The 14,895-nt window shown below is 23.6% G+C and overlaps 1 protein-coding gene across 6 annotated transcripts in view; it reads right to left on the bottom strand.

Moving 5' to 3' along the window:
- Window positions 1-3,168: 3,168 nt before the first annotated feature.
- Window positions 3,169-14,895, bottom strand: part of LOC112604368 — a 36,579-nt gene continuing 24,852 nt past the window's right edge. For all 6 annotated transcript variants that reach the window (XM_025353360.1, XM_025353359.1, XM_025353361.1 and 3 more), the window contains one exon: window positions 3,169-4,608. In XM_025353360.1, coding sequence (XP_025209145.1) covers window positions 4,117-4,608 — 492 coding nt within the window. In that variant the 3' untranslated portion in view covers window positions 3,169-4,116. The remainder of the gene's footprint in view (window positions 4,609-14,895) is intronic.

Below are 14,895 nucleotides of genomic sequence, written 5' to 3'. Positions count from 1 at the left end.
CCAAAAAAACAAAATTGGTTTTGTTGAATGTTAGTTTTGCATAAAAATTACCGTTTTTCCTGAATTGTTTTTAAAAATATTAGGAATTTATTACTTTTGATCGAAAAGTACTTACTAGATCAAATTTTCTTCTAGAAACTACCGCCAACATTGAAAATTGTAACATATTTATTTTTCCAAAAGGTAATGTCAAACAGAAAAAAAAATCATCATTGTAAAATCAATATATTTATCGCTCCATTCAGAATATAAATATGGTTAATATTTAAATTATCTTGTCTTATTTTCTCAAATCAAAATATTTATTTTAACCTTTAAATTTTAAATTAAAATGTTGTCTTGGTTTTGAATCGTCTAGGTACTTGTTAATGTATCGTATAATAATATCAGTTTATAACATAATATACAAATATTTGATAAATAGATATTAGATTAAAAATAAATGAATTATATCATAAATATTAACTAAATTAGAATTAACTCGACAATTATTATAACTCTAAGCTCTAACAATAACATTTTCAAAATATTACCAAATTGTCATACTTTCTACTTCTCCATTTTGTACAATGTTGTATATGATAGTTTAAAACAAAAATATTAAAAAATATTACATCAGCTTATCTGTAATCAGTTATTAAATTTAAAGGTTTTTGATAACTATATTCATCTTAAAAATTATTAAATACTTAACTAGTTGCAAGCAATATTGGATTTCAACAATTTATAGATTTTTAATGTACATAATATAATTTTTTTTTCAAAAATTAGTATAAATATACATTTATATTAAGTTCATAAATGTAATATCAACTAAGCATGTATAAGTACCATTTTGTTCATATTAAAATATTAGCGTAATAATATTTTAACACAAGTTTTTAATTAACATAATTTTTTCAGACTAAAATTCCAATACTAATATGTATATTTATTTGTTTGTGTAATACAGTATACTATATAATATATATAGTATATATGTATGTTATATATCATTGCTCAGTTATGTTTGGGTATTGTATATTATTCAATTTATTCATTATAAAACAATAGTATCTATCTATCTACTTTCTACACCGTATAGTATCTACTCCTCTTAAAAAAAATTAAAACATGGTTTTTAACTAAATTACATTATAGTAAGTTGTTTAAATTTAAATGAGTGAATAAATGATAATGATTAAACAATATTATTTATTTATACCTACATCACAACAAAATAATAAATCAGTTTTAATTTATAATTATATTTAACAATTATGATTTATAACAATAACTGAAATGTGTATAAAATAACTAAAATAATGTATGGAATTAATTGATATATCAATGTATGATAAATTTTAAAAATAATAGTACAAAATAGATATTTTTGATTTTTACTTGAAGATTTTCATAAATGTGATTTATAAGCATAATATTTCATATTTTAAATTAGTCTGAGGTATATTTTGACTACTTATTGAAAATTCTTGGACGAAGCTGTAATATAATATATTATGAAAGATAAAAATTAATTAGTTGCACGATTTTTTATATTAAAAGAAATATTAAACAAATAAAATACAAATACAAATAGAATGTTTATCATAGTTTTAATTATTATTTTAAGTTTTTAGATATTATTGCAAAGGTAACAGTACACAGTTATTATATGATACAAATTACAATTTAATTATTAAAAAAATTGAATTTTATTATATTATATACATTTTTATAAATTAAAAATGTTGTTACATACATATTTTGGGCTTGAAGGATAACACTGATTTAGATAAATTTCAATTTATCTAGTTTTAAATTAATGCAATTATTAAATTCTTAATATTAATAATAATTAGTATTTCTTAAATTATTCATTTTTATTATTAAACCGTGAATAACAGTAACTAAAATATAAAAATTCAAGATTAATAAAGTTTTACATTTAATTTTAATACTTTATTAAATATCCAGAAAACACGTTTATTAAATATATATATATATATATATATTTTATGTAATAAATAAAGTTTAATTTTTAAATGATGTAATTGTAATTATAGCTAAATTAAAATTTTATTTAAATAGGTATCTATTAACAAATTGTCAACATAGAGATATAATTTGGAAGATATTTTATTGTTAATTATTGTATATCTATATTTTTCAAGGATTTAATTATTAACCATTAATATTTTAAATTTATAAAATATTGTTTTGCTAATATCATAAATAGGTGCCAAACAAAACTTTCATTAATAACTATTGAAAAAAAAAAATAATAATAAAGTGATATGTTTTTTGACAATAGTATATGAATATCGTTTTTGTTATTTTAAAATAAAATAAATTTAAACGTTATAATAGTAAAACGTACTACAATTCAAAAATAAAACTTTTAAATACATTTAAATAGGTATTTTATTGTTTTGACTACATTTTTTACTTTTTACAACCATAAACATTCTAAACATAAATAAACTTATATTAATTATGTGTATTGTTTTAACATGGATTAAATCAAATTTTAGTTAAATATGTTAATGTAGCACAAAATATTTGGGAAAGAACATTATTAGACTATAAATACACGGTGTACCATTAAAAATTACAAACAATCGTGTGTGTTACAAAAATAAAATATACAAAAATCAGTATACATCGAGGTTTTAATACCTCAATGTATAAATACGTAGGTACATTATGACTTAATATTTATAAAAAATAGCATTATTTAGCAATTCGATTTTGATTTTAATATATTTCGTTTTTAAACCTGTACTGTAAAATATTATATATGTTGAGAAATTTGTGTTAAAACACAATACCAGAATGATATTTATATAATATATTAGATATAACTATGAATAATAGGAATTTATTTTTATTATTTTTTCAAAGTATATGTTGTTAGCCAAAAAATATATATAAACAAAAATTGTTGACGTTTCGTGAAAAATTTAATTATAAATATAAACCAATACCCAATTTTATGTATATTACAAGCCACAGCCTTTAATTAAATTATTTAAAATATTGATACCACATCACAAAAATATTAACATTTATTTAGATCAATTTTAGTTAAAATAAACTTAATAAATAATAAATCTCTAGTATAATAGGATAACATAGTATTATTAAAATTGTATTTATTTAATATATATATTATGTTTAATTGGATTGTTTAATATCATAATAATGGTTATTCTTATATTTAAAAAGTGGTTACATATAAGAATGTATGTGTGTTAAACATTGCACGCTAAATAAATATTATTTTATTTTTTGAAATATCTTATTTGACAATGATAAACAAATAAAAATAATTTATATCAAGAACAAATAACAATTCCTTAAGTACAATGCTATTACCGCAAATCTTTATAGCGAAGACCAGAATTCCATAAGCTCTTTCGCCTATTTATTATTATTATTATTATTATTGAAAAACATAAATTCTTTTTTAACAGTCAATAGGAGAATATTATTTTTGTCCGAAGAACAGTTTTTAGCAAAACATCCGATGATTCATATATAAAATTATCACACTAGACATTACTTCTTGATGTTGTTGATAGTTGAAGTAATAACACATTAACGAAATAGTAAATTTAAAAGAAAAAAAATATCACAAATAATGTCAGACTCTGTGTGCTTTAACGAAAAATGAAATACTGTGTTTAAATCTAGAGAATGGGGCGATACTATTGAAACTTGATTGGGCCTAGAGTACGACGTTAAACTGTTTAGACTACGTACTTTGCGGAAGTCAACGCACGATGAAAACTCCGCAAAACCACCGTCGTTTGCCATTCATAGTAAGTATACACTAGTAATCATTGTTTTGTGTATATCAAGTTGGAAATTTCAAATGTTTTTTTTTGTGCACAATCACATTACGAGCTTAAGCTTTTCAGGTTTATAATATATACATATACTATATAAATAATCGTCACAATAATATTAATAGTAATAATAATAATAATAACAACGACAATGCTATCTATACAGTTTACACTAACACAGTTTAGAAGGTACTCGACATGTGATGTTACAGCATATCAATTACAATGTTATAAATTGTAATAATAAATTTTAATAATATATTGCGTTTTGAAATTTTATAGTCTTTTAACCGCTGTCGGCGAACTGCAGTTTTATGGCCAAGGGGTCAGGCTGTACGCTCTCCAACCTGCCCGAGATGGGTATTCGGACGGTTTGCGTCCTGGTCGGCGACGATCGTTCCTTGCCGACCCGCAGTTTCTTGGCAGCCCGCATGTCGCCATTGCCGCCGATTTTGCGACCGCCGTTCCTTATCACTGACGTCCAAAACCGGACCACGGTGAACACGAAGCCGACGGCGAACACCATCGAACCGATGTAACGGCACGAAGCCAAGTGATCGTTGAACGAGACGGCCCTTCGGTCGATCACCTCCATGTGAGTGGACCGGTCGACCACCGGGTCCTTGGCCGGTAACAGGTGGCCGACGGCCATCGCCGTCGCGCCCACAGCCATGACGACCAGCCCGAGCACTGCGAACGCGCCACTGCAGTGGTGGTACCAGCGGATTTCCGGTTCCACAAAGTATTTGAAGTCGTCATCGTCGTTGCCATCGTCGTCCTGCGCAACGAAAACATAAAAGTAAAAAAATCGGTCAAATCATGGCGACCAAAGTCCGGTCCGGGCAGATAGGATGTCCAGATATCGCCCGGGCCAGCAGTGCCTTCTATTTGGATACCCGGATTATCCGGCAACTACTGGGCGTATATATTATTAGAAGATTACGCAAGAAAGCCCGTCGACCGAACGCTGCGCGTGTGGTTCGAGTTTATCGCGTCCGCGAAAAATCGAGTTGTCGGTCGTTTCCGGTAAGTATAGCAGCGAGTCTCACGACTGAAATTCAAAATTCAATACGTCTGTGTGCTATGGCGGGATGACGTTCAAACGAGATATCGTTGGTTTCACGAGTGTGGTTAACCGCCCGGGCTGAGAGGGAATGATACACGATGTCCCACTCACCGCCGATTTATTTCGCCTAACGTTCTTCTGGAAACCACTGATCGCCCCATTTAAGTTTTACTTTCTTAAATAAAAAAAAATATTATAGGAATATCAAGTGAGTTTTTTATGTTTGTTTGAAATGTTATATTGTATAGGGCATTTGTCCGCATAATAACGGTTAATAACCGTTTACTTTTATTTTTTTTTCCACAGATGTTAATAAAAAGTTATTTACTGAATTAAAATTTGTTAAAATTTAATACAAGATTTCACATAAGTTTTTCATATATCTGTATAATACAATTATTAAAAATACATAAGTAAATTTTTATTTTATAAGCGAATGTAGTTCAAATTTCTATGAAATTCGTCAATATCATTAAAATGACAAACTACAAATATTTTATACATTTATTTTTTATAGATATCTTTAATTCAGATTTGGACGATATTATGCATTTTAACGATATTTTCTAATTATAATATGAATAGGTTAATACTGTTTTATGTTATTTACAGTTAAGTGTTATGAATTCAAAAGTTAATTACAATAATTTAACTATAATATGGTATGAATAAATATTATAGTTAAAATTAAATATTAATAATAAAATAAATACTATATTTAGGTAAATTTATACAGAGAAACCATCATCAAAGTTGAAAATCAAAACTTTTCTACTATTTAATTTGTATATACACAAAAAACTCATCACTGTAAAACCGATATATTCATTGCTCTGCTCAAAATTTGAAATATAGATTAATATATGTAAGAAGTACACTATAACTTATCTGTGATATTTTTTCTAAAATTTCGACGGTTTTTATTCATTTTTTATTTGATTATCTGCAAGAAAGGTTAAAAGGAATAATTTTTTAATTCAAAAAAATAAAATAAAAATTTATGTATCTTATATATTTCTTTTAATAATTTTATAATCAAATTTAAAACATTCAGTATGTGTATATTATTTAAGAGGAAATTTTTAAAATATTTTGAATGTTAAATAGTAAGCGAAGGAATGTAAAAATTGAAGTAAATAACAAAAGGATGACCAACATTTTTTGAAATACAAAATGCATAGAAATTCCATAAAGATAATAACAACCTACTGACAAGGTTTGGTTGAATACAATATTATAAGCCTTATTTTAAAATGTTTATAATAATTAAAGTAAAACAAAGTTTAAGTTAAAATGCGTTTTGTTATGAGAAAGAAATAGGTTTAAAAAAAATTAAATGTTAAATATAATACATAGTATTTAGTTTCTATGAACTGCTTTATAAATAACTATAACATTTTATAATATCCTTCCGGGCCTTACATTCTACATAATAATATTTTATGCACAATTCCTAAGGATATCGTGCTATTTATTACGATCGATCTATAATATAATCGCAGTATGCAGTTCTACTACGACTGACAAATTTATAATACCTAAAATAAATGTTGCAACATTCATATTACATTTGAGTAATAATCATTATTATGAAAAGAGATTTTTTATTTGATAAATAGGGAGGCTTTTTTTGTGCAAGCACTCACCAGTAGACATCGTCACTGATATTATACGCTATTATTATAGTGCCGTACGTTTGAAATGATATTCCCTTCATACAAAAACGTTCAATGCATACAGCAATTTATTCTGAGTTCATGAAAAAAAATAATAGGTTTAACGGTTTGTAGGTATATAAATGCTCTTTGTCATTTTGAAAGTTTTGTGATATTCTATATTTGTTTTCAAATTAATAGTTATTCGAACCAAGTACTTGAAAATATAACTTATATATACATATATATATATATATATATATATATATACACGAATTTCACTATAAAAAGAAATACACTTTCATTTATATTTATAGTCTAGTTCAATATAACTAAATTATCTACCTTTTATTTTTTATTAAGTGTTTACTTATTTATTTTTAAGATACAACGCATCGCACTTATAAAATATTTTATCGGTTTCATGTTTGATTATATATGAGTATAATATGATATGCCGATTCACTAAAATATTATAGAGGAATTTTGATGTACGTATTACAGTCAGCTATTTTATTAATTTTGAGTACATTTCTCAAATATGTAATGCTTATTTTACCAAAACTGTGTTAAAGAATTTACATAAATAGGTTAGTAAGTACCTGTTTATTTGTGTGTACACATAAAAAATAAAGTATTAGTTTAAAGTGTTTTAATTTTTACGACATTTATAATATAAATACTATAGTTAGTAAGAATTTTATAATATTTAGATGTAATACCAATGAACTAAATAGTAGAGAACTACTTTTTACATGGAAAATAAAAAAACAAAATTAATTTTTGAATAGGTATTCAGTTAAATCATTATCCAAAAAAACTAATATGCTGATAAAATATCAATTAAAACTAAAACAGGAAATTTATTAGATAATTTTTAATGTACTATGCTAGGTTAATAATACAAAAAATTTAACATACAAAATCATAAACAATATTTTATTGATCGAATGTTTTTAATGTGGTATTATACGTCTTGATAGGTAGGTATTAAATATTTTCGTGGCATGGTGAACTTGAAATTTTTTAGAGATTTAATACTTCACAAATCCACTGAATAACTAATAAAGAAATGTACTGTCATATTTTTAACTATCTATCTTAAAAAATACTAAAATATTAATTAACACTAAATATTATAAAGAGTAGATATATATTCAATATTCATTTACGTTAAAATTTATATCATAACATTTTTCGAATATTCTAATTTTTGTTGAACTTATACAATCTTATACATTTTATTTGAAATTAAATATCTCATTAATAGTATTACGATTCTGGTAATCAAGAGGATCCAACTTTATTTTCAGATCAAGATTCACAATTATTCCGGATTTTGTTTACATATAATGATCACGCACCGATCTTTGGTTTTGTTAGCATTTCCTAATTATGTTTGTATCTCAAAAATAGTTATATATGAGCTAGCTAATAGCAAAGTATTGTGCGCAGCAATTTTATGACAAAAATCCACAAGAACCTTCGATTCTTTATTATTACCGTTTAAATTTTTTTTTTATACTATGAACTATAAACAGATAAACAGACAATGATTAATAGCTTTCGATCGAGTCAGTAGTGACAAACTGTAAAAGCTATTATTAAGAAGTTCCCACCGTCGTTTTGAGTCCAAAAACCAACTATAAAAAAAGCATCGCATAAACAAACTTTTAAGAGAAACGTCGAATTTAATTATTAGATGAAAATTAAAAACCTAATTTAAAAAAAAGGATACATAGCGACGTTTCTTTATACACAAACATAAAATTATAGAAAATTATAAGCACTACATACATAAAGTTTGATATTCAATGTTCCGTATAAATTGAACAGAGTATTTTCAAACTGTGTAATTATATTATTATGCTATTTAATTTTGGTAAAGATTTTTCAAGTTTGTTCTATAATAATAAAATAATAACAAGAGCCTTCAGTCGTTAGCCCAAAAACGAATCTATATCTATTTAGAAATGATATAATCATTAAATGTTTTACGAATAAAGTTACAAATCTTATTGATTCTTGAACAATTATTTTTGTTATTAAACGTTGATATATTGTTTTTATGTTTAAAATATTCTATATGCACCTCCCCCTAAAAAAAATAAAGATAAATCATTTGATGCAAAAAACCAAAAACGGACTACTTACCTGTTTATTGCTAACAATCTCAGAAACAAATTGACCAATTTCATTAAAAGTTATATCGACAGATTTCATAAGAAACTTGGATAGTATTTTTTAACTTCCCTTTTAAATCAATGTTGATTATTATATGTTGATCATATATTCAAAATAATATAATTCATTCATGAATTTAATTTCGGTTCATAAAAATTGGATATTTTTTTTTATTTATATAAATGGTTGCTATTAATTATGGATTATATTACTATTATAATTATTAAGTAATGTAAGTATTTGTCGCTCTACTTTGTCATATAAAAAAAAAACTATTTTAGTAAATTATAATTACTAAATTATTTTTATTTATTATTTTTTATGTGGTTCTAAGTTGATTTCATTCCATACGTTTGGTTTGAAATCAAAAAATTTTTGCGTTTAAGTAACATAACTTCATTGTATTAAATATTATGAATATTAGAATTTTTCTGTTTTCACTTACATTTCTTTTTAATGGTTATTTCTATTACAGTTTACGCGAATATTATTTAAATGTTATAAAATGTTAAAAAGAAAATTAGAGATAGATTTTGTTGTCATTTAAAGTGCCTATAATGAAATCTGTAATGCTAGCTAACGTATTTGTCAACAAGAACTTCAAACACACTATACAATATACATAACAGGTGCATTCTACTAAACAGTAAGAATATTTTTCTTCTCTAGGTATAAAAATGTTATTGAAAACAAAGAATTCTTAATTCACAATACTCCCTTGGCTACGTAAAAGAATGTTCACTTTTAAGAAAAATAATAATTGTTGAAATTTTTTGTACAGTAGTCAGTATATAATCAGTTTTTTAAACTTGTTTATATTATGTAAACACATAAAACATTTTTTTTTTCCAAAACTACTGACTAACTAATTCAAGAGTTTTCATTATTATTATGGAATAAATAGATACATTTAAAATAAAATAGTAAACCAAATGTATTCTTTTTATTACAAATTGTATGCATACTGTTTACTGTTTGGTATAAACCTTGCTGTTACTCTTTTATTACGATTTATTTATTATTGGGTTATATTTGTACTGTGCAATCCAATAAAGTTATTTGGTTAAGTTTTTTTCCAATTTTATATAATACGTATACTTCGTAAATAGTTTGAAAAACTATCTTATGTAACGATTTATCAAACTATTTTAAAAATGTAGTGTTACCAAAAGTGACAGTTTTAAAATTACTTCTCTTATGTACTTATTTTATGCTGACACAAATATATTTACGCGCGTGTTAACCAGAATAAATCGTAAATGGGGGTAATCCATTTTATTGTGGTTTGGTTTTTATTTACCTGAAATGTCTCAGTAGTCTAAATGTTTTTTTTGGATGATTGCTATTTAATGTTGGTATTTTTATCGATAACTTCCATATACAAAATAAATTACAATTTCAATTCAATATTGACTATATTTTAAAATTATATTTTTTCCAAAGATACTTTCAAAATTGAATTATTTTTTTTTTTAAATAATATTGACGGGTAAACTACAATACATTTTTGTTGGTCTCAAGATCATATTATTAGTGTATTTTTAAATGATATTTAATCATCTCATCAAGTGTTAAAATAATGTATTCTCAGAGATGCTTCTTATGAGTTACTATTTTTTATTTAGATAAAATGTATTATTTTAATTTATTCAGTGATAGTAGTATGAAATACTTTTTTGGAATATTATAGTCTGTAAATTTCTATAACTAACCAGTACAAAATTATAGAGAGTAATTTTTTTGTTGAAAGTGTTTTCATAAGAAATCATTGATCTTATCATACCTTTTAACACTCATTTTACTTAGAAAACTATGTGTAATTTGATACTATGAAAAATAAATACGTGAAATGAGAACCGATTTTTTTTTTTTTTTTATTGTCCTTGTACACAACATTTTGAAGATTAAAATTACTCCATAACCTATTTTTTTTATTAGAGGTAACATCACAGTAACATAAAAAAAAATTACTTAGCTAACTCCGGAAAAACATCTTAGTATAAGTTTGAATAACGTACATATACATTTTATGTATTTTTGAATAAAAATTACTTTATTTCATTCGAGATTTCATTTGTGCCTTAATATTTTTTCACAGTTCCTTTTTTTTACAACCTACACTTTACAATCAAACGTTTTATGTGTCTTTTATCCGAAAAATAATACAAAATACATAATAAACACTAAAAAGACGTGAAAATCGATATCATAGTAATCCATTTATCACAGCTATTTAATTATCACGGATAAAACATAGTATATGTGTTAATATATATAAATATATATCGAATAAGTGTTTTTTACGATAAAACAGTTTAGGTCATTAGTATGAACAACGAAAATAGCATTTAATATCACATCACTCTCGTTATTATATCTATGTACTTAACATCTTAGAGTATGCAATTTAGTTGTTATATAGTGTTACCTTACATTAGTATCGAAAATAAAGTCTAAGCCTTTCAACATGTTATTTAAATATTTTATTTATAATTTTATCCACGTTCACTGATGAATATAATTGCACGCAAAGCTTATAAATTATTAGAAGGATTTCAAATAAATTTAAGTTTTTCAATTTACTTAAATCCCTTTACTGTGCTCTCGTCAAACCGATTCTTGTGTATGGTTCAGTGGCTTAGGATCTACAATGTGATGATTTGAGTTGTCAACTTGGAGGCGTCCAAAGTAAATTCTTCAGTTACAATTTGAAAATTTCCTGCCTATCTTACCACTTTCCCCCGTCTTAGCTAAACCCAATCTCTCCACTATGTTTGACCATCGATACTCATATAACTTATCTTTCCTTAGAAAATCCATCTCCTCTGATATTGATGCTCTTTCTCTTGTAAATTTTTAAGTACTCCCATGTTTTATTCGTAATAAAATTTCTTTTCTTATTTCTCTCTCCTCAACTAATTATATGACCAATGTATCAATCAATCGTTTAATGAAACTGGCAAATGAGGACCCCTCTTTTCTTATTATATAAATCCATTAGCATTTTACACTTGTTATATGTGTACCTATACTTTTTGTTTACTAATTGTTTTATTGTTATAATGTTTTGATATTATTTTATGTTATATGTACCCTGATTACTTGGACTTAAGCTCATTTTGTATAAAATAAATACAATCTTATCAAGCTTTATAAAACAATACACAATAGATAAACTACTTTGATAGGTAATACATTTTATCCAAAACAGTTGTATAATTGTATTGTACCATTATTATATTCTATATCTTTATGATTTTATTTAATTTTGTCAATTATCAGTCAAATATCTAATTTTTTATAATTTAGTATAAGTAAATAATACAATATTTGCAATGTATTGATGTACTTATATGTAATGAAGAAGTGAATAATATGATTAAATATATATATATTAATTATATATATATTTATATGATTCATAAATATAATTTATTTTAACATTTATTTTTAAATCAAAATTTGATGATAAGTTTTGAAGATGTCTAATATTTAAAGAAAAAAATATTATTAATATAATAATACTTCATAATTATCCAACTGTAATTTTAAATTAAAATTGATCATTCTGAATATTTATTTAATAATGTAGTTATTATTCAATTTTTCGATATTATAATCATAAATAGGAACTTATATAGGTACGTATAAAAAACTACAATATATCTTTAATTAAGAACTAATAAATATTGAAATAAAATATGTGCTGAAAATGGCCTATCAAATATAAAAAAGACAACGAATTGGAAAAAAAAATAAAATATAAATTAAATAAATATCTTAAATTTAATTGATTATTAAAGTAGTATTATTTAAAATAATAAATGTTTCTGAAAAACAAATATAGGTAAATTTGTTATTTGTTAGGTAGGTAACTTTTTTTTACGTAAATTTCCTTATTAAAAAACGGTTTATGAAAAATATAAAATCAATCTGATTTAAACACAAATAACAAAAACATATAACATAAATTTTAAAAATAAAAAATAAAAATATAAAATATAAACCGTTGATCTATAAAACAATCTTTGTTTACTTACTCTCCTATTTTTTTGTCGTATATTCCATAATAGTATTGGGAAATATTATACAACTCGTGCCTCAATTATGAAACCAATTAATAATACATATCATATTTTAATTTAGTAAAAATAACTATAAAAGTAATTTTAAAATTTTTAAAAATTTTTAAATTAATTTATAGATGATAGGTTTATAATATATAATTAATATTTGTTGTCATTGAATACATTTAACACTTATATTTTAATGATTTATAAAATAACACCTGTGTAATCATAACATTATTTTTTATAATATTCTTTCAACGCATACCTAACACGTCCTACGCACTTGCATTACCGACAAAACAATAGTTATGGTGTATTACGAATAATATGTAGGTATTATAATTATGACTAGCAAATTATCTATAGATACGCAAGGTGAAATCCTCTGAATTTTTATCATATTTAAAATAGAATTTCATGTTTATTTTAAAAAAAATTCAAAGTTTAGATAACAAAATTATAAAGAATCTTCACATTTTTTATTTTTTTCTAAAATTTATAGGTATATATTTTTTGGAAAAATTAAAAAGTAACTACATTTTAAAATTGTAATAAAGAAAAGTTAGTAAACCTATATCTGTGATCAAGGTAATGAATTTCTTATGTCAATATATAATTTTAGTAATAAATATTACACTTATTTAATGTAAGATTTTTCAATAGTTTTTCATATCCCTATCCAAGCGGACAACATTAATTACTGCTTGCTATAAACGAATAGCGATATGCACATCTAAACTAATACCATAAACTTATTAAAACATCAATACTGCTATTGGTTAGGTATGCATCCTTTATTTTATCAATACACTAATTATATTTAGCATGAATTAAGTATAAAGATATAAAAAATATTCATATTAAATAATGTTAATTTTTTCAGTTGGCGGACTGAAGTAATCAATGAAGAATATATTATTCTTAATATAATTAAATAAGTTAACAAAAAAATTCAATGTTTGTTTTATTTTTTAGTTATTATCATCACATTATTAGTTTGTTCTATTTTATGAATATTTAGCGAGTATTTTTGTTATAAAATATGTTAACAACTTGTCAACTTATTAAATATATACATATAATGATGAATAATATTTATACAGTATTTGTTGATCTATAAATAATTTAAAAAAATATTTTACATTACCTAATTTTAACTTTATACTTGTACATTATTATTAAAATAATAATTATGGTAAAATTATTCCTTACAAAGGACAACTATATTGTACTGATATCCTTTCACTTATCAGTAAATAATACATTAACCAACATAAATAGATAGTAGGTACACATAAAATGTTATTCTGATATCGATAATAAAAAATTTCAGTTGTATTTAAATAATTTATCAATTTAAATTGTTAAAATGTACTGAAGTGACTCAATACTAGAATTTCAATTTTTAATTTTATCTACCTAATTTAATATACACTTGTGGAACATTAGTAAGGGCAATCGTTGTTTTATGTAAATTTACCGTGGTCATAGTTGTTGCCTGTTAGTCATTATTTTGGCTAATGTTTTTTATTGTAGATTAAATAACTATATTACTTGTAGTACGTAAACAACCATTAAATTTAGTAGTGGACAATTAATAAAATAAAACTTTGTCGTAGTTCTAACTAATATTTTGAAATAACTTGTTTAAACTATAGATCAAAAAGAATAATAATAATGGTTTCAATATTTATGGATCATCCATTTATATTTAAAAGTGTTATAACTAAAATAATAGGTTATCTAACCTATTAATAGTAATAATTTAACAAAAAATAAACATGGAATTACCCTCAAAAAGAAAAAAAAATTAAACAAAGTAAATTATTGTTCATTGAAGAAATTTCTTATAAATTGAGTGCAGTTTAAAATCATAGCTATTATATATTTATAATTATTTTATGTTCATGAATTTAATATCAAGTTAAAATAAGTTATATTTAAAATTATTTCACTTATGTGCGGAAATTTTAAATCAAAAATACATTTTTAAAACATTCCATTATACATTTTTTTTCTTTATACTTCAAATAGATTTAAACCTCGTAAATTATTTATTTTCTTTAGCCCATTTTATTTCTTTTTCCTTA

Source organism: Melanaphis sacchari, unplaced genomic scaffold (assembly GCF_002803265.2).
Source record: "Melanaphis sacchari strain LSU unplaced genomic scaffold, SCAv2.0 Contig11_pilon_pilon, whole genome shotgun sequence".
Taxonomy (NCBI): Eukaryota; Metazoa; Arthropoda; class Insecta; order Hemiptera; family Aphididae; genus Melanaphis; species Melanaphis sacchari.
This window is presented reverse-complemented; position numbering and strand designations above follow the sequence as displayed.